This window comes from Anolis carolinensis, chromosome 2, assembly GCF_035594765.1.
Source record: "Anolis carolinensis isolate JA03-04 chromosome 2, rAnoCar3.1.pri, whole genome shotgun sequence".
Taxonomy (NCBI): Eukaryota; Metazoa; Chordata; class Lepidosauria; order Squamata; family Dactyloidae; genus Anolis; species Anolis carolinensis.
Window position 1 is genome coordinate 24447675 of NC_085842.1, and position 19191 is coordinate 24466865.

General features: G+C 41.2%; 2 protein-coding genes across 4 annotated transcripts in view; one reads left to right on the top strand and one right to left on the bottom strand.

Annotated features, from left to right (window-relative positions):
* The window catches only part of LOC100559122 (E3 ubiquitin-protein ligase TRIM7), a 28661-nt gene extending 25656 nt beyond the window's left edge, over positions 1–3005 (top strand). For both annotated transcript variants that reach the window (XM_008105727.3, XM_008105728.3), the window contains one exon: positions 712–3005. In XM_008105727.3, coding sequence (XP_008103934.2) covers positions 712–1229 — 518 coding nt within the window. In that variant the 3' untranslated portion in view covers positions 1230–3005. The remainder of the gene's footprint in view (positions 1–711) is intronic.
* A 3590-nt stretch (positions 3006–6595) lies between these two features.
* Positions 6596–17234, bottom strand: LOC100558925 (zinc finger protein RFP). 2 transcript variants are annotated; one of them, XM_062973623.1, is made up of 7 exons: positions 16719–17234; positions 14753–14845; positions 12700–12930; positions 11186–11208; positions 10621–10742; positions 10492–10524; positions 6596–7579 (listed from the first exon to the last, which is right to left on the bottom strand). In XM_062973623.1, exons 1-7 carry the CDS (start codon positions 17142–17144, stop codon positions 7062–7064), a joined length of 1446 nt encoding a protein of 481 aa, XP_062829693.1. In that variant the 5' UTR covers positions 17145–17234; the 3' UTR covers positions 6596–7061. The 2 variants fall into 2 exon arrangements, with proteins under 2 accessions (XP_062829693.1, XP_062829692.1); XM_062973622.1 differs by having other exon boundaries at positions 12700–12933.
* Positions 17235–19191: the final 1957 nt, after the last annotated feature.

Consider the following 19191-nt stretch of genomic DNA (forward strand, 5'->3'; position numbering starts at 1 on the left):
AGCTGGAAGAGAACACATGGGCCATCCAGTCCAACCTCCTTCTGCCATGCAGGAAAAGCACAATCAAAGCACCTCCGACAGTTTAATACTTTATTATATTAAATAAAGTTTCTGTCTCTTAGAAACATTGTTTTCTGAAATGAGTAAGCCTGTAGTAAAGTTAAAGATTCCCCCTGACGTTATGTCCAGTCATGACCGACTCTGGGGGTTGGTGGTCATCTCCATTTCTAAGCTGAAGAGCTAGTGTTGTCCATCGACACCTCCAAGGTCACGTGGCCGGCATGACTGCATGGGGTGCCGCTACCTTCCCGCCGGAGCGGTACCTATTGATCTACTAACATTTGCATGTTTCCAAACTGCTAGGTTGGCAGGAGCTGGGGCTAACAGCGGACACTCATTCCGCTCCCGGGATTTGAACCTGGGAGCTTTTGGTCTGCAAGTTCAGCAGCTCAGCGCTTTAACACACTGTGCCACCAGGGCCCCCGAGTAAGCCTGTAACTACCAACATTTTGGTCACAGTCAGAAGGAGGATGCTCTGTTACTGGGACAGAGCTGTTAAAAGAGTGTAACATCTCAAGTCCTTAATGCAATATCCCAAAGCCTTGCAGTTGTAGTGCAAAAGTAACTTCTATAATGTGTAGAGGCTAATAAGGACAGGATTCATTCCCCCATTGACTGATGTTTGTCTTTTGTCACCTCCTTGAACACCAGCAAATGTGAGTCTGGACCAAGACACTGCTCATCCTCGACTCGTCTTATCCGAAGACTGTAAAAGTGTAGGATGGGGAGAGAAACCTCAAGACCTGCCCAAGAACCTTAAGAGGTTTGACCAACGTTCTTTCGTGCTGGGATGTGAAGGATTCACAACAGGCAGACATCATTGGGACGTGTTTGTAAAAGGTGAGGGGATATGGGCTGTGGGAGTGGTCAGAAAGTCTGTGAGGAGAAAAGGACCTGTGGAGTTTAGTCCTGAAGAAGGAATCTGGGCCGTGGGGAAGTTGAACAACAATTACAGGAGTATAAGGCCTCCCGAGAACCCCGTTCTGCGCCTGAGAAGAGAGCCCTCAAGGATCCGAGTGACTCTGAATTGCACTGGAGAGCGTGTAGCCTTTTTTGATGCCGATACTGGAGACTTCCTTTATGCATTCTCTGCAATCCCATTCTCTGGAGAAACGCTTCATCCTTACTTTTGTGTGATTGAAAAAGGTCAGCTCCGTATCTCCTCTTAAGACACATAGTGTGAAAAAAAGTTATTGTGGTACAGCTCCTAACATTTTGCAGATTTTAGCAGATTGTTGTTCTCTCCAGATCTATTATTTTGGGCTCATGGTAGCCCTGGACTAGTTTGTCAGGTTTTCAAAACAAATGAGGGACTGTGGCGCAGGCTGGTGAGCAGCCTGCTGCAATAAATCACTCTGACCATGAGGTCATGAGTTCGAGGCCAGCCTGTGGCGGGGTGAGCACCCGTCAATTAAAAATTAAAAATAGTCCCTGCTCGTTGCTGACCTAGCAACCCGAAAGATAGTTGCATCTATCAAGTAGGAAATAAGGTACCACTTATAAAGTGGGGAGGCAAATTTAACTAATTTACAACATTGGAATGAGGAAGTGCCGTCACAGTGGATGATGAAGCAGCTGCTCCCCCCTGTGGCCAGAATCGAACATCCCCTCAGAAGAAGGTTAAATTGCCTCTGCGTCTGTCTGTCTCTGTCTCGGTTCTATGTGTATATGGGCATTGCATTTTTGCCCTATATGTATATAATGTGATCCGCCCTGAGTCCCCTTCAGGGTGAGAAGGGCAGAATATAAATACTGTAAATAAATAAATAAATAAAATCCGTGATATACAGGGACTGACAATTGGAAAGTACCCATTAGTAAGTTTGTGTTCTGATTTTGTACCAAATAAAAGTATTGATTTCAGTTCACTTAACTATACTTTTCTCTGTGAAATTGCTGTCCACACTCATGAAATTATGTGATGTGCACATTTCTGTCTTTATGAAGGAAAGCCGATTGAATCCATGGCTGGGGAACCCGTGGATACTGGGGTCAGTACTCTGTAGTTTTTACTCAATTTAGTTCCCTAGATTTTGTTGAACAACAACTCCCATCACTTCTCATTACCTACCGTATGGAGTGTCGGTAATAGGAACAGCAACCCAATAGGATTTGTGGCTCAGAGGTTGGGAAAAGGTTAATGAATATTTTAAAGCTGAGCATCATTTATCTATAAGCCGTGTATCTAAATTCAAATCTCTCTATCTTCACTAAACAGAACGAACCTTCCAGCCTTCCAGATATTACTGTATCACAACTCCAATCTGCTCTAGTCATGATGTCTAATGATGAGGAATACAGGAGTTGTAATCCAGCATCTGGCGGGCCACATAAAATCACATGGTGGGTTGGATTCGGCCCACAGGCCTGAGTTTCATACATATGCCTTATAGTAAGGGACACTTTCTAATAGGCTTGTGCAATTTGGTTGGAGGGCAATCTGTTTTTGGTATCCAAATTTCATTGAGTACCCAGATCCATTTTCAGGAGCCTCCCAAAAATCAGCAAATAGAACAATCTGTATTTGGCTAGGCAGCCAAAAGATCTGGGAAGATCCAGCCAATTGGCAGCAATGGGAAACTTACAATACTCCCCTTTCCATTCCCGGGACCCTTTGCTTTCTACCTTTCAAGGGGGCCTGGGTTTGAGGAACAGGGTTAAAGAAGCGCCTTTCCTGGGACCATGGCTGTGCAGAAGGGCCTTGGACTCGGGGTTCAAATCCCTGTTCAGTTGTGAATGCAGCAATGTGAACTTTGCACACTATCTCAGCTGGAGAGCAGTGGCAAACCTCTGAGGAAACCATGCCAAGAAAACTGATAAAATGCCCTGAGATCTGTGTTAACAGCAGCCTAATTCACTTCTCGCCAGTCATTACACATAAAATGTTCACAGGCAGAATAAAATCATCCTGTATTGCAATTAAAGACCTTATGATTGAACCATTATCCTTCGTTTTGTTTTCTTTGATGACACTGTACATTTTACTGCAATAACCAATCTTTATACACACATGTGCTGAGTATTAAGATCAATGTAACCAAAAATTTTCCTGAAAATGTTTACCACTTGTCTTCACCCAGAAATAGTTTGACTACTTGTTCCTGAAGTGGTGGTGCCCATTCTTTCAAAATTTAATTACTGGTATTTTTCCAGGCTAATTCAAAGTCCACCCCCAACCCATTGCATCTCCACAGGGTGATATTTGATAGGTTTAATATTTTAGATTTGGTGCTACAAAATCAAGTGAGGGAAATGAGAGTATTGGCACTAAAAAAGTGGTTTTCAGCCTGGGGTCCCCCAATGTTTTTGACCTTCAGCTCCCAGAAATCCCAGCCAGTTTACCAGCTGTTAGTATTTCTGGGAGTTGAAGGCCAAAAACATCGCCAATGAATACAACGACCACTGCACCCCGCCATGCATAGCCTTTGGACCTAGGAATCAACCCCAGGTTGAGAACCACTGCACTAAAAGAAAATGATCCTGATGTTTAACAACAATATTGTTAAAGCATTATATGAGTACATCTACACTGACCGATTACTGTAGAAGGACTCCAGCCAATCCAGTGCACACCATGTTGGATCAGTACTGGGGTAACGGGTCAGTGTAGATCCACCCTATGGAAGTTTATGAAAATGTTGCATGAGACTGGATGTGGCCCATGATTAAAAGGAGGGGAAAGGACATAATGGCAGGAACAAAGAAAACCAGCATTTTTCAAATATAGGTACTGAATGCAAAGCCTTTGATATACATGCACAGTTGTGGGAAATTGCTAAGGGTTTTCTTTTTAGCCATTTGGATGCACCCCTAGGAGAGCACGTTTTAAATAGGTTGCAAAGCATCCCTGCACTGATTTAACACCAGAAAAAATTCATATGTCAAGAGTTGGATTTTCACCTAACATCTGGGTTTTGGAAAGCATTTTGGCAAGTTGTGAGCTTTACCCTGGAACATAAAAGGATTCCCCATATCTAAAACAACCACAGTACCTTTGACTTACAAAGACTCCCAAAATTAGTAGCATATAATTCAAACATAAATGGAATCCATTCCTTAGATAAAGTTAAATGTAGCAGATTCCTTCACTTGTGTTTGCAGCACAGGAGGGGACATAATTTTGATGGTATTTTTTTTACAAAATATATGTAATCATTTTCACACAATCTCATTTATCAACATTATAATTCAGGGGGGAAAAACAAAAAAATGAATGAATCTATGGAATCAAAACCAAAGCACAATATTAACAAAGTGTTAAAGTAAAACACTGAACGCTAACTAAGACACAAACAATGACTCTCCCATCCAAACTCTAATGAAAGAAGACAAAGACATACAGATACAAATCAACAATCTTAATAAAATTGCTAGCAACCATAGCCACAGATTATTACAGTGTTTGATTTCTTATTAGTCAAAAATTACATCAATGGTTTCCAGGTTTTCAGCGTATCTTTAATTGGTTTATTCTTGTCAATCCATGTTTGTTTGGCAATTTGGGCCAATGTTGCAACTTTGATAACCCACTCTTCCATTGTTGGTGCTTCAATTCATGTCCAAGTTTGAACAAACAATGTTCTTGCTGCTGTTATGTATCCAAGAAGTAGTCCGTGTTTATGATTCAATTCTGTATCCATAATGTCCAGCCAAATCATGTGGGTAGCAAAATCTACCATTATTTTTTAACATGTACATCTTAGCCAAGTAACATTTTGCATTCTTACAAGTCCATATAGAAAAAGAGCCTGCCTCATCTTGAAACATTCTTCTAGATTTTTGACACCTTATTTGTGGTTAGATACCATTATATGTATCATTTTATACACATTTCCTTTATATTAGTGTAGAGGCTGAATTTTATATCTTTGGCACACATTGTTCCCATACATTCATTTGAATATCTCTAGTGTCAAAAGGTATTTGTATACCATTTAAAATTACCTTTAAAATTATCATCCTTACACAGTTCTTACTTGAACTCATTTTTCCACTCTCTCTATATAGCTCTGTCTTATCATGATTAAATCTATCCTTATAAGCAAACTTTGCCTTTCTTAAAAAGCACCTCTCTCCCCAGCTGTCTTGTCCAAAGTACTAAAGGTTATTATAAAACAATCATCTCAAATTTTAACCCATTCTTTCCTGACAAAGCCCTTCTGCAGAGAGGTGACTAATGTTATCTCAGGAAAACCTCTCTGCTTGTATTTATATAAAACTCTTTTGAACCTTTCTAATACAATGATTTTTAACTTTATTATAATAATATAACAATAACTTTATTCTTGTATCCCGCCCCATCTTCCTGAAAGGACTCAGGGTGGCTCACATGGGGACCAAGCCCAAAATACACCACATATAAAACATATAAAATCAAAGGCATATGAACTACAATAAAAACATAAAATAACCAATAGCCTTCTAGGTGCAGTGAGAATAATCAGGATTTGAGGTAAGGCAATAAGATTTATTTATGTGCAACTTTAGTATGTGCCTTAACTGTCATACCAAAGGTACTCATGCCACCCAAACCTTAAATCATGGCATTCAATTTCCAAAAATCCCTCAACTTTATGGGAGCCCCCAGTGACACAGAAGGTTAAACTGCTGAGTTGCTGAACTTGCTCACTGAAAGGTCAGCAGTTAGAATTCAGGGAGCAGGGTGAGCTCCCACTGTTAGCCCCAGCTTCTTCCAAACTAGCAGTTCGAAAACATGAAAATGTGAGTAGATCAATAGGTCTCACTGGTGGGAAGATAATGGTGCTCCATGCAGTCATGCCGGCCTCATGACTTTGGAGGCGTCTACGGACAACAGCAGCTTTTTGGCTTAGAAATGGAGATGAGCACCAACCCACTGAGTTGGACACGACTAGGTTTAATGTCACGAGAAAATGTTGATTTTTACCTATGTGCCTTAACTTTATCATTCCAAAGGTACCCATGCCACCCAAACCTTAAATCATGGCATTCAGTTTCCAAAGATCCCTCAACTCTAAGCACAATCCATTCCTTCTAGCATACAAAACCAAGAGCATCATAATACAACTTAATATTTGCAACTCCCAGACTGCCCCTGTCCTTAGCATTATAAAGTGTTTTAAGTGTTACCTCGGTTTTTCATAATTGCAGTATTTTGAAATAATAAACTGTTATGCTTTGTAATTATGATTCCCAAAAAGTTAATGCCTCATTTTTCCACTTTAAAATTGGAAAGAGCAATTAATTCATTTTCTTCTTCCGAATTCATATATTGATTCAGCAGTTTTGTTTTATCTTACGGTTCACTTCAAATGTTCAGCTGTTCAACAGTGGAACTCTCTGCCCTGGAGTGTGGTGGAGGCTCCTTCTTTGGAAGTTTTTATAGAGAGGCTGGATGGCAATCTATCGAGAGTGCTTGCAATGGGATTTTCCTGCTTTTTGGCAGGTGGTTGGACTGCATGGCCCACGAGGTCTCTTACAAATCTGGGATTCTATGTCCCAAACACATTTTTAACAAAACAGTCTTCTTGGAGTCCCGTGATTTTTTGTGTCATCATCACAAGATCACCCACGGAAGCCTTCAATATACACTTCTCTTTTTTTCATCTTCACAGTTTATGCCATCTTGTCTGTTAGCTCTCAATAGAGTTTCCAATGCCAAAATAAACAGCAAATGCAAGAGGCGACAGCTTCTAGTTTCCTTTGTATCTCAGTACTTGATGGTCTCCCTGATATCCTTCCTTTTGTTTCTTCCTTATATATACTGGTGGTTGTTCAGTGAGAAAATACAAACAGGTTCTTGAGGGTTGTTGTACCCTGTCTAATAGGCTCCAATCCAACATAAATTACAGTCACTTAAAAATCAAGCTATAGATGGAAAAGGGAACTCTCTGAAAACAAGGGAATACATTTGGAATGACACTTGTAAAGGAGTAAGTTTGAGAAGCACTGAACAAACCTCTCTGGAAGCCCCTTACAAAAGTGAAACTAGAGAAGGACCTTAAGGAGTTTGTTTGACTGCATTAAGGAGAAACTATAAGGTGGGCTTTCCCATGCACACGAAAGAAGGGCAGAAGAGTTTCTCCTGCAAATGTGAGTCCAGAGAATTCAAAGAGATCATGTCCTGTATCAGCATTGAAAAAGACTATAAATCCTGCAGCATAGTTTAGATGAACTCTGATCTTCTGGGGCTCATGCTTGATGTTGAGGACAGAATTACAAGGAGAGGTTAGTGCCATATATTGACCTCCCCACTTCCCTAGAGCCCAGAATCTCCTGTCAGGGAGAAGGACAAAAAAGCCCTTTCTGTCTACATGCTTTGAAGCAACTCCCACAGCCCACTCCTCCTCACTTCCCACAATGACATCCCAGAAATGTCTGCCTGCTGTAAATCCTTCACGGGCCATTACAATAGGATATTTGTCAAATCTCTCAGGATTGTCTGGCAGGTCTTGACAGTTCTCCGTCCATGTCACACTTTTAAGATCCTCAGAGAGGACGAGTTGAGGATGAGCTGTGTTTGGATCCAGAGTTATATTTGCTGTTGGGGAGGAGGGAAGAAAAGAGAAGGAATACAATTGATTAGGGAAGGAATGACTTAAATGCCAACCATATCAATACTTCTGAGACTGCAAGACTTGAGTAGGATTGTTGAGGAAACTCTGACAGGGCTTTCATTCATAGGGTAGCCATAAGTCAAAATTAACTTGTCAGCAGTTAACACAAACATATGACCCAGCAGTCTCATTCCATACAGGACTTCAATGCATAGACTATCAAAATCACATACCTTCTGAACAATAACAGTAATTGCTGAAAATGCAGAATATTTTCATCATTTGTTATTTGCTCCCAAGACAGCTTTGACTAATGGTGACTACAGGAGTGAGTGCTCTCAGACCTCATCAACATTGCTACTCATGTCTTGCAACCTTGGGACAGTAACTCCCCTTACTAAGGACTTTATTGCACAAAGTTGCTATTACATGACAGTTGCACTATCAGAGATAGTGGATACATGAGACATGAGTCATTTCAATATTGCACCTTTTTTCATTTACACAGTTGCACCAATTTAACAATCCATGGCCTCGTAATCTTACATCTATATGTCCACCTAACCCTACCCTCTTGAACTTCCACTGCTCTGTACAGAACACCCTGAAAATGTTGTGGAACACTGGAACAAACTGAAGACCTCCATCATCACAGCCTGCAAAGAAACCACTGGATACCAAACTAAAAAACAAATATTTGTTTGATGAAAATGACAAAGAGATCCAACAGTTAATTGATAAGAAAAGCCTTTCAAACATGGCAGAGAGACACCAACCATGCTGCTAAGAAAAATATCTATGCCAGTGCAAAAGCTGAGGTCCAAAGAAGGACCAGAGAACTCAAGAACATCTGGTGGACAAAGAAGGCTGAAGAAATCCAACACTTGGCAGATACCCATGATGCTCAGGGATTTTTTTAAAGCTACCAAAGTAATCTACAGACCAAGAAACCATGGCATACACCTTCTACACCCATCAGATGGAACCAAATCCCTGAAGGACAAAAAATCAATTGAACTGTGTTGGAAAGAGCACTACAACCTCCTAAATCACAGCTCTAACATGGCCAAAGAGGTTCTCTCGCAAATCCCGCAACAACAAACCAGGGATGAGCTTGCAGCACTGCCTAATCTGGAGGAAGTCAGCAATGCTATCAGTCAACAAAAAAAATAAATAACAAAGCCAGTGCACTTGATGGGATCCCTGCCAAAGTCTTTAAAAAGGGTGGACCTGAGCTGACACACCAACTCCACAAGCTCATTGAAAAAGTGTGGGTGACTGAGAAAATCCCAGCAGATGATGCCACCATCAACACTCTTTTCGAAAAAGGGGATAGAACAGACTGCGGAAACTATCAAGGTATCTCCCTTCTAACCTTCGGTGGGAAAATCCTCGCAACAATCCTTGCAAACCACCTGTCTCAGAAGACACCCTCCCAGAATCCCAGAATGTTTTCCACCCCTCCAGAATAACAGTGGACATGATCTTCACTGCACAACAGCTGCAAGAAAAATGCAAAACAAACCTCTGTACATGGCATTCATTGACCTTGCAAAGGCATTTGATACAGTAAATCGCAGTGCTCTCTGGACCATCCTCCAAAAAAAATGGGTCTCCTGACAAATGACATGATGGCAACAATCTTGGACAGCAATGGCTCCCAAAGTGACCCATTAACAGTGGAATCAGGTGTCAAACAGGGATGTGTTATTGCCCCAACTTTATTTTCCATCTTCATCGCTATGATACTTCATCTTGTTGATGGAAAGCCTCCCACTGGAGTGGAAATCATCTACCAGACAGATAGCAAGCTATTTAACCTCTGTAGACTGAAAGCCAAAATCAAGGTCACAACAAAATCTGTTATAGAACTCCAATATGCCGATGATAACATAGTCTGTGCACATTCAGAAGAAGACCTACAAGCCACTCTAAACACCTTTGCAGAAGCATAAGAGAAGCTCGGTTGCTCATCGAACATCAAGAAAACCAAAGTGCTCTTCCAGCAGTCACAAGCCAATCCTTCTGCAATGCCAGGAATACAGCTTAATGGTGTAACATAGGAAAATGTTGACCATTTCCGCTACCTTGGCAGCCACCTCTTCACAAAAGTCAACATTGACACTGAAATACAACACCGCCTGAGTGCAGCAAGTACAGCATTCTTCCAAATGAAGCAGATATCTGCTTCTTTTTCCTTGTATTAAACTAACTATTGCCTGCCCACGCAATACTTAGTTTAGCATTTTGACAAGATTTCTTAAAACAAAAATCTCATGAAATTGCTAAACTAACAAAGGGCCCTTCCACACAGCCATATAATCCAGTATATCTAGGCAGATAATCCACAATGTCTGCTTTGAACTGGGTTATCTGAGTCCACACAGCTATATAATCCAGTTAAATGTGGATTTTATATAGCTGTGTGGAAGGGGCCATAGAACCCTGAAAAAATATATTCTAAGCCAGTGGTTCTCAACCCTGGGTCCCCAGATGTTTTTGGCTTTCAATTCCCAGAAATCCTAACAGTTGGTAAACTGGCTGGGTGTCCTGGAGATGTAGGCCAAAATCATCTCGGGACCCCTGGTTGAGAACCACTGTTCTAGGTCTTGTCTGAGCAAGGGAAAGAGAGAAGGAAAGGAGAAAGGGCAAAGGGAAGATAATTTCATGCTTCCAAGACATGGCTTTGTGTGAAATGGAATTCCTAGATGGCCTGGGGAGCAGAGATCAGCCATCATTTTGCACTCCCTTTATAGTCTAGATTAGAATGTTTGTATAGATTCATGGTCCCCGGTTTGCATTAGATGGAGATAGTAACCACATAAGAAGAAGCCCAACTGAGTTTCTGACCAGTCTCCCCTTCTCATTAGAATGTGATCCTGTTAAGGAAACTCACCTTGCTGCTCCTGTTGTCCGGATAAGACTGCATCTGTGACGTAAAAAAGGTGCAACATTTGAGCATCACACACCATTTTTGTGTTACAAATGTGTAATCTTTTTTTTTTTGCAATTATTCTCTTTTTACCTTTGAAATCTGTTATGAGACCCATTAGGAAATTATTTGTACTACAGACGGCCCAGCTCTTCCACTTAAGTGCAAGAGGAAATGAGAATTTGAGATTCTTACACGTTTTCCTCCCTTCAATCCTGGTGAAGAGAAACAATATATTAGGTTACCATATATAGAGAATGCAGATGTTCTCAGTGGAGAAGAAGAAGAAGAAGAAAACTGTAAAGGAAAGTATAATGGGGTGGTGTTACAGAAAGAACATAGATGACAACTGAACATTAGAAGAAAGTTCTTGAGGGTGAGAGTAGTTTGGCAATGGGACCAATTGTATGGGGGCAGGGTCTCCTTCTTGGGTCAATTAGCTGACAAAACTGACAAATGTAAAGCAGTGAACCTCAAATTCCTTAACAAAGGCAGGAGTGGGGAAACCATACAATCTCAGCCTTCCAAAATGTGTCTCTATTATAATCTATGAACTATGTGCATTTATGGAATCCGGTACTTCCCCCCAGTACGCTGTCTAGGTTGCAGCTCTTTCATGTAATATCTAATCATGGGCCTAAATGTGGGATTCACTTACCTTTGCATGATTCTTTGAACACCCTACAAAGAAAAACAGAGAAAGAAAAGACAGTTCAGTGAATACCATAGGTCATAGTCTGAAGAGTGGATTCCCTCTAGTCGGTTCATATGCAGCTGAATAACCAAATACACACACCCTTGATGACTGGAGCTTCTCAAAGTGAGCTACTCCAAGTGAGCGATGATGAATCTCTTGGTTTCTTGAGTACAAAGTCTTTGCACGAGTTAAAAGTGGAGCCATAGCAGCTCCAGAAGAGAAGGGGAAGGTAGTTAGAATCAAACAGGAGCATACATAAATTGTAGTGCCATTTAGACAAGCTGGAACGTGTCCAGAAAAGAGTGGCCAAATGATCAGAGGCCTGGAAGCCAATGCTCTGTGAAGAGCAGCACAGGAATCTGGATATGTTTAGCTTGGAAAAAAGAAGGTTAAGAGGGGACACAATGGCCTAAAAAGATATCACATCGAGGATGGAGCCAGCTTGTTTTCTGCTGATCTAGGGACTAGGCCAAAGAGCAGCAAATTCAAATTATAGGAAAAGGGATTCCACATAAACATTAAGAAAAGCTTCCTGATAATAAGAGCTGTTAGACTGTGGAATATGCCGCTTTGGGATATGGAGGTTTTTAAACTGAGACTGTATGTATCTGTCAGGAGTGCTTGGATTGTGTAGTTCTGCATGACAGAATAGGCTTTGCCTGGATTGCTCTTGTTGTCTCTTTCAATTCTATGATTATATACACATTGGCTTTTTATTCATAGCTGGTCTCTAGAAGCTGAACATGTGTCAACAATGTGATGCAGCAGGCAAAGAAGCCAGTGCAATTCTAGCTGAGAGTTCCAAATGAAAGAAATAATAATATCACTCTGTTCTTGGAATACTAAGTCCAATTCTGAGTACTACAGCTGAAGAATGTCAAGAGGCTGGCCAAGCCTAAAAAGAACTAGCTTAGGAAGAAGATTGGGAGATGATATGATAATACTGTAATCTTTTATTCTTTTGATATCTGAAGGAATGCCATGCAGAAGATGAAACCAGGTTGCTTTTTGCTGCTCCAGGGAACAGAAGACAAATCAATGGATTTAAATTATAAGAGAAAAAAAAATATTCCACTTAAACATCAGGAAGATCTTGTTGGAATGGACAACAGCCATGTAGTCCAACCTCTTGTCATGCAGGAATACACCACTAAAGCACTCTGAGATATAAGTAATCAACCTTGGTTTAAAGGCATCCAGAGAAGGAGAGTCCACTAAGCTTCAAGGCAGCCTGGTTCACACTTGAACAGCTTACAGTCTTCTTAATGTTTAGGTGAAATCTCTTTTCTTGAAATTTAAATCCACTGAGTTAAGTTCTGGTCTCTGGACATTAAGTCTCCTCTCATGCTTCTCTTCTCCAAGCTAAACAAACCTAGTTCCCAAAGCTGTTCATCACTGGGATTTGTTTCCAGATTTTTTACCACCTAGACCCAATCTAGCCTGCCAATAGCTTCTTGATTTTGCCATAATCCTACCTGTAGAAATTCAATGGCTGGCAGTTGCTGCTGCTCCTCTAACTCCTGGATGAAACCTTCAACGTAAGAGCGTTCTTCCAATATCCTAGACAGGTGTGCATCACCTATAGTTTCAAACTCCTTCATCACATCTTCTATCTCGGCAAGGAAAAACTTCTCTTGTTCCTTTAGAAATTGCTGTAGTTCTCCAAACATGGCAACTGTGCTTTGCTCTTCTGCTTTCATGAAATCCTGCTAATCAAAAAGTGACCAACAGGAAATGAATGATCAGTTCTTGAAACATTCAGTGGGAAAGTACTCTAGGAAGAGCATGTTCACAGAAAAGAGTTCCATTAAGGCTGACTTTGAAGTGACCTTTTGGGGATTCCAGTTCACAATGTGGAAAGTTTTACGGAGTGTACTTTGTACTTTGTTATTTTCTGAGTGTAGATGCCTGAAGAGGATCTTGGGACAGAATAAAAAAAAAACACATTCACACAGAGCTCAGTATAATGGGAAATTTGGTGAACACACACCAATCCAGATGTACACTATTAACTGGGAATTTTTTTTTCATATCAGGAGAGACTTGAGAAACTGCAAGACGCTTCTGGTGTGAGAGAATTGGCCGTCTGCAAGGGCATTGCCCAGGGGATAGGCAGATGTTTGATGTTTTGCCATCCTGTGGGAGGCTTCTCTCATGTCCCCGCATGGGGAGCTGGAGCTGACAGAGGGAGCACACTCGCTCTCTTCTGATTCGATCTGTCAACCTGTCAGTCACCAGTCTTGCCAGCACAAGGGTTTAGCCCATTGCGCCACCAGGGATACCAGGGCTGAGAAGCAAGAATTGGGAAATAGCAAAATGAGACAGGAATGGTTTCTCACCCCAATCTCTTTCAGTGAAGAGATTGAAGATTCTTTGTTTACAGTAGAGTTTCACTTATCCAGCACTCGCTTATCCAACGTTCTGGATTATCCAACACATTTTTGTAGTCAATGTTTTCAATATATATCATGATATTTTGGTGCTAAATTCGTAAATACAGTAATTACTCCATAGCATTACTGCGTATTGAACTACTTTTCTGCCAAATTTGTTGTATAACATGATATTTTGGTGCTTAATTTGTAAAATCATAATTTGATGTTTAATAGGCTTTTCCTTATTCTCTCCTTATTATCCAACATATTCGCTTATCCAATGTTCTGCTGGCCTGTTTATGTTGGATAAGTGAGACTCTACTGTATTTGCATTTGTATGCTGCCTTTCTCCCAAAGTGGCTTCCAAAACTATCAAAAATATTTACAAGAAAATGTGAACTCAATTAAAAGCCCATAAAACAGGCTAAAAACCTTTTTAAAAATACCCAAGTTCAAAAACTTGAAAATGCGGGGTAATTATGTGAGAGAATAAGCAGTCTGTTTGGTAATCTTTTTGCTGTTTACACACATTCACACCACACTTTCAGTTTACTTAGGGAAAATACAAACATCCAATGCCGAGGTACTTTGCTATCATGTCTCATCACATGGCATACCCATTGCATTACCAGCTCCCAAATTTGAATGTCACGAGTAATGCTATATCTATAAACCTTGTTACATAACTTAAAACATATATAACAAATATATTTTAACATAGCCTACTTATTTGGTTAGTAATATCAGCATGTGTGAGTCAGTTATCAAGTAGGATTTTTACCTTGAAGCACTTCATCCATTGCAGACTATGGAACAGTCTGATTTCACTCTCTTATTTCTTCTCTTCTCTTCCTAGCCTCAAATGTGGTCCTCAAAGTGGTCACACACATGTACTATATATATATTTTCATACAATGGGATTTGGGGTGTGTGTGTGTGAAAAAAAAATGACAAAACAAACCCTAGATCAACTTATACACAGGTCAGTGTGTACCTCCATCTGCCAGGCCACTGCAGTTGTAATGCCTACAAGGTCATATCGACATCCATAATTTTGGCTCCCAAGCTTACACTCGAGGACAGCATATGTGATTATATACGATATATCATGGCAGAGTATTGTACAAATTTGGCATCTTAGACTAAACCTTACAGTTAGATATTGTCTATCTTCTGTGTCTGCTTGATGCCGCAGAATCATCTCTTTTTCCTTTTTCAAGTCCTCCAAGCAATTATAGATCCGATCCTGAAAGAAGGGGAAATAATTCAGGTCTGGTTAATTAAGAGAGAAAGAGAGACGTTCAACCAAGTACTTATTTCATGCCCCGTTTACCAGTTCTAATTTTCAAGAAGTAATGGAGGCGCCAGGGTCAGTGACGCCTATTTACAGATATGGGCCTTCTCAGATATACTCCCAGGCTTTAAAACAGTAGATCCCAATCTTTTCTCCTCTATGTATTTTTGACTTCAGCTCCCAGAATTCCTGGCAGGAAAGCCTCTTAATGTTAAAAAAAAAATTCCATGGGTTCCAAACCGCATTAGGCACCTGTGTAGACAAGATCTCTGACTTGGAAAACCAGGCAATGCTACCCACTAGTGGACCTCTCAAAATGGATTTCATGTACATCATGTTGCTTAATGCTTATACATATTGATCATTCTTTATTTGGACCTCTAAAATCCAAAATACTTCAAAATCCAAAATTGTCCACATAAGTGACTGAGATAGTGATCTTTGCTTTCCAGTGGTTCAGTGTACACAAATTTTGCTTCAAGCACAAAACTATTACAAATCTTGTATAAAATTATCTTCGGGCTATATGCAAAGGATTTTTAGATCTGGGTCCCATCTCCAAGATATCTCATTGCGTATGTATGTACAATTGGTTCTCGACATTTGTAGGTTTGTATTGTCGAAGGCTTTCATGGCCGGGATCACAAGGTTGTTGTATGTTTTCCGGGCTGTATGGTCATGTTCTAGAAGTATTCTCTCCTCTGAGGATGCCTGCCATAGATGTGGGCGAAACGTCAGGAGAGAATACTTCTAGAACATGGCCATACAGCCCGGAAAACATACAACAACCCCATTTGTAGGTTTGACATTATCTGTAGGTAACAGTAAAGGATTTCCCTGACTCTAAGTCTAATCGTGTCCAACTCCGGGGGGTTGGTGCTCATTTCCATTTCTAAGCCAAAGATCCGGTGTTGTCGGTAGATAAATCCAAGTTCATGTAGCTGGCATGACTGCATAGAGCACCGTTACCTTCCCACTCACATTTGCATGTTTTTCGAACTGCTAGGTTGGCAGAAGCTGGGGCTGACCATGGGAGCTCACCCCACTCCCCAGATTTGAACCTTGACCTTTTGGTGAGCAAGTTCAGCAGCTCAACTGTTTAACCTGCTGATCCACTGTGGGATCCTAGGTTATCTGTAGATTTGATTAAATACTTTCTCTAGAAAGCTCTAGATGCTCCAGATCAACTTGGTTTTTAATACTATATTTTAATAGTATATTGATATGGGATGGGAGCTCATAGCAAGAGGTTGGTAGCATAATGTTTTGCAGACTTGAGTCTACTTCCTCAGTTGGGCTATAGTTTTTTTTATGTTTTTTGGTGGCCAAAAACTTGAGTTACACCTTTCAGCCAATTCCAGTTTTTGAATGGTCCAGGACTATTTTTATCCTTCACAGGTCGACATGTTTTTCTTTTCTTTTCTTTTTTTTTCCTTTTCTTTTTTTTTGGCTCCCAAATGTTTTTTTCAGATAGAGAGGGGGGCTTTTTTGTGATGTTCTTCCCTTTCCTTTCCCCATCCTAGTCCTTGGAAAGGTTTGCTTTAAAACCAGAAGTAACCTCCAAAACTAAAATAGTGCAGGGAAGCTGACAATATGGCAAAATATCTCCCAGAAACCTCAAGGGGATGTTGTGAGACAAAACATTTTGGGGTTTTGTTGTTTTCTGTGGGGGGGGGGGGGGAAGGCATGGAATAGATGCAATCCCAAGGTCTCCTAGGTGGCTAGTGTGTGCCCCTTGGCCGATCATAGTTACACACCCTATATTTGTTACACACACACATATATAAATAAACAAAAAAGATCTCCAATCACAGTCACGTCTTACCTTGTACTCTTCGGCAGCCTCCTCCACTGGGACCACATTGTGATCTCGGTGCTCCTTGGACTTGTCACACACCATGCAGATGGGGGTTTGGTCCTCTTTGCAGAAGAGTTTCTGGGGCTCCTGGTGTTTCTCACAGACTTGCCCCTCGCTTTCATCCACCTTGGCTCCTTGATTTTCAAGTTGCTTTGTGATATCTACAAAGTTTGCCAGCAGCCGATTGTGCCTGAGGCTCCCTCTCTGAACGTTTTCCCTGCACTGGGGACAGGACACTTCTGTCTCTGAATCCCCACAGTATTGATCGAGGCAACCTTGGCAAAAATTGTGCCCACACTCTGTGGTCACTGGTTTGTCAAAATAATCCAGGCAGATCGAGCAAGTGGCTTCCTCACAGAGTTTCTGGAAGGGATCCTGAGGAGCAGCAGCCATGGCTCTTTTGTCGAGAAGAAGACAGAAAGGGGAAAAACAGAGCTAGTTTCACTTCCTTGGCTTCCAGTAACTTATTTACTGAAAGTGACTCAGGCTAGATAGTTATGGTCATAAAATCACCATTATGAAAGAGCTGAAATAAGCTTTGGGGTTTGTAAAACTTGGCTAGGTACAGTTTCATTATCTGGGAGGAGGCCACTAGGGGGCGCTGCAGACAGAAGGATAGTCCATTTTATGGGAGTGAAGGGTGGGTTGAAGGAGTATAACCATTTCCCCTTGTTTTCCTGTTATTTCCTCCACCCATGTCATGGAAACAACCCTCATTTATTATACAGAAAGTGGGGAGTGAGAATAACAAGTAAAAATGGAAACATTTTTCTTCCTTTAACTCCCCCCCCCCCCCCCCGTAAAATGGACTATCCTTCTGTCTCTAGTGCTCCCTTGTGGCCTCCGTCCAGATAATGGAATAGTATCCTTGGTTAGTATCCCCTTTCTTACAAAAAGGAACCTTTCTAACATTTGCTTTCTCTATGTAGCTGCTGCCTCAGTGTCATCTGGACCCTTATCTCTACAGAGACAGATGGGCTTGTGTTAAGGAGCCAAAGGATGACTGTTTGCTTGCATTGCTTTTATATTGATGAGGTTTGGAGAAAAAATAGAGACTGTGTAAGAAAAGGAATAAATTACCTCTTTAAAATAGTGGTTACCAACCTGTGGTGCATGGACCACCAGTGGTCCCCAAGAACTAAAATATGATCCGTGGCCTCACCGTTACTACACCATTGCAATGAGAGGAGATTTTAGCATGGAGGGTATCTCCACATGTCCCACTGACTAGCCTCTTACAGTCAGGAAGTTCTTCCTAATGTTCAGGTGGAATCTTTTATCCTGCAATTTGAATTCATTCCTCCTTGACCTAGTCCTCAGAACAGCAGACAACAAGCTTGACCACTCCTCAAGGTGACATCCTTTCAGATATTTAAACATGGCTATCAGGTTCCCTTTCAAGGTTCTGTTTTCCAAGCAAAACATTTCCAGCTCCTTCAGCCATCCCTCATAGGGCTTGGTTTCCAAATCTTTGATCATTTGGGTGTCCTTCCCTGGACATGTTGGATTTACACTCTAGTGTGTTTTGCACAAATTCTGTATGTAGGCTGCATCTACACTGTAGAATGAGTGCAGCTTGACTTCACTTTAACTGCCAAGGCCTGACTCTGTGGAATCTTGGGAGTTGTAGTCTGGTGAGGCACCAACACTCTTTGGCAGAGAAGGCTAAAGATCTTATCAAACAACTCCCAGGTTTACATAACATTGAGCCATAACAGTGAAAGTGGCTCAAACTGCATTCAATCTACAGTGTAGATGCACCTGTGTCTTTCGATCACATAATGAAGTTTTTCTAATAAAGTGTTTCGTTTGTTTCTCCAAGCTTTCTCTGTTTCACTCCTAAATCAGGATTTCTAACTGCAACACCTATTCTCTATGACTACCCAGAGTTCAAATCTATTTCACTTTTTTTTTTGCAAAGGTGGGACTGTTTGATGAGTGAGTCATTTACTCCAAATAAAAAGTCCAAGCCTCTGAAATCAAAGAAAATGAAACCAACTCTGACTTCCTTGAAGCAGCTATGGAAGCAGCTCCTGAGGATCCTGTTCAGGAGCTCTGTGAGGAATCCACTTGTTCAATCTGCCTGGATTATTTCAGGGATCTGATGACCGTGACCCCGGCTTTCAAATTGATTTGAACCCGCAGCGGAGAGTTCCGCAGATCCATCACCAAAGGAACGGAGCGGGACCGCAGCAGACTATTGTTAAAAGATCTTTTTTTTCTTCACTTTCCCCTTCCCTGAACTATGTAACAACCCCCCCCCCCCCAATAAAAGTAGCATTCATTTTTAACAGTAACACTCTCTACCTGGTTATTTTGTGTCTTTCCCTGGCTCCTTCTGTTGCACGCAATCTCTCTCTCTCTATCTAACACGTCCGTCCTTTTAACCCTGGCTGAGGCTCCTCCGCCATAGATTAATACGGCAGACGATACAAATTGG

Coding starts and splice junctions, on each gene's coding strand:
- LOC100558925 (XM_062973622.1), bottom strand. CDS start 17,144: ATGGCTGCTGCTCCTCAGGATCCCTTCCAGAAACTCTGTGAGGAAGCC. Junction 14,846..16,718: donor AGGCTGCCGAAGAGTACAAG/GTAAGACGTGAC, acceptor CCCTTCTTTCAG/GATCGGATCTATAATTGCTT. Junction 10,743..11,185: donor GTTCAAAGAATCATGCAAAG/GTAAGTGAATCC, acceptor TCTCTTCACCAG/GATTGAAGGGAGGAAAACGT.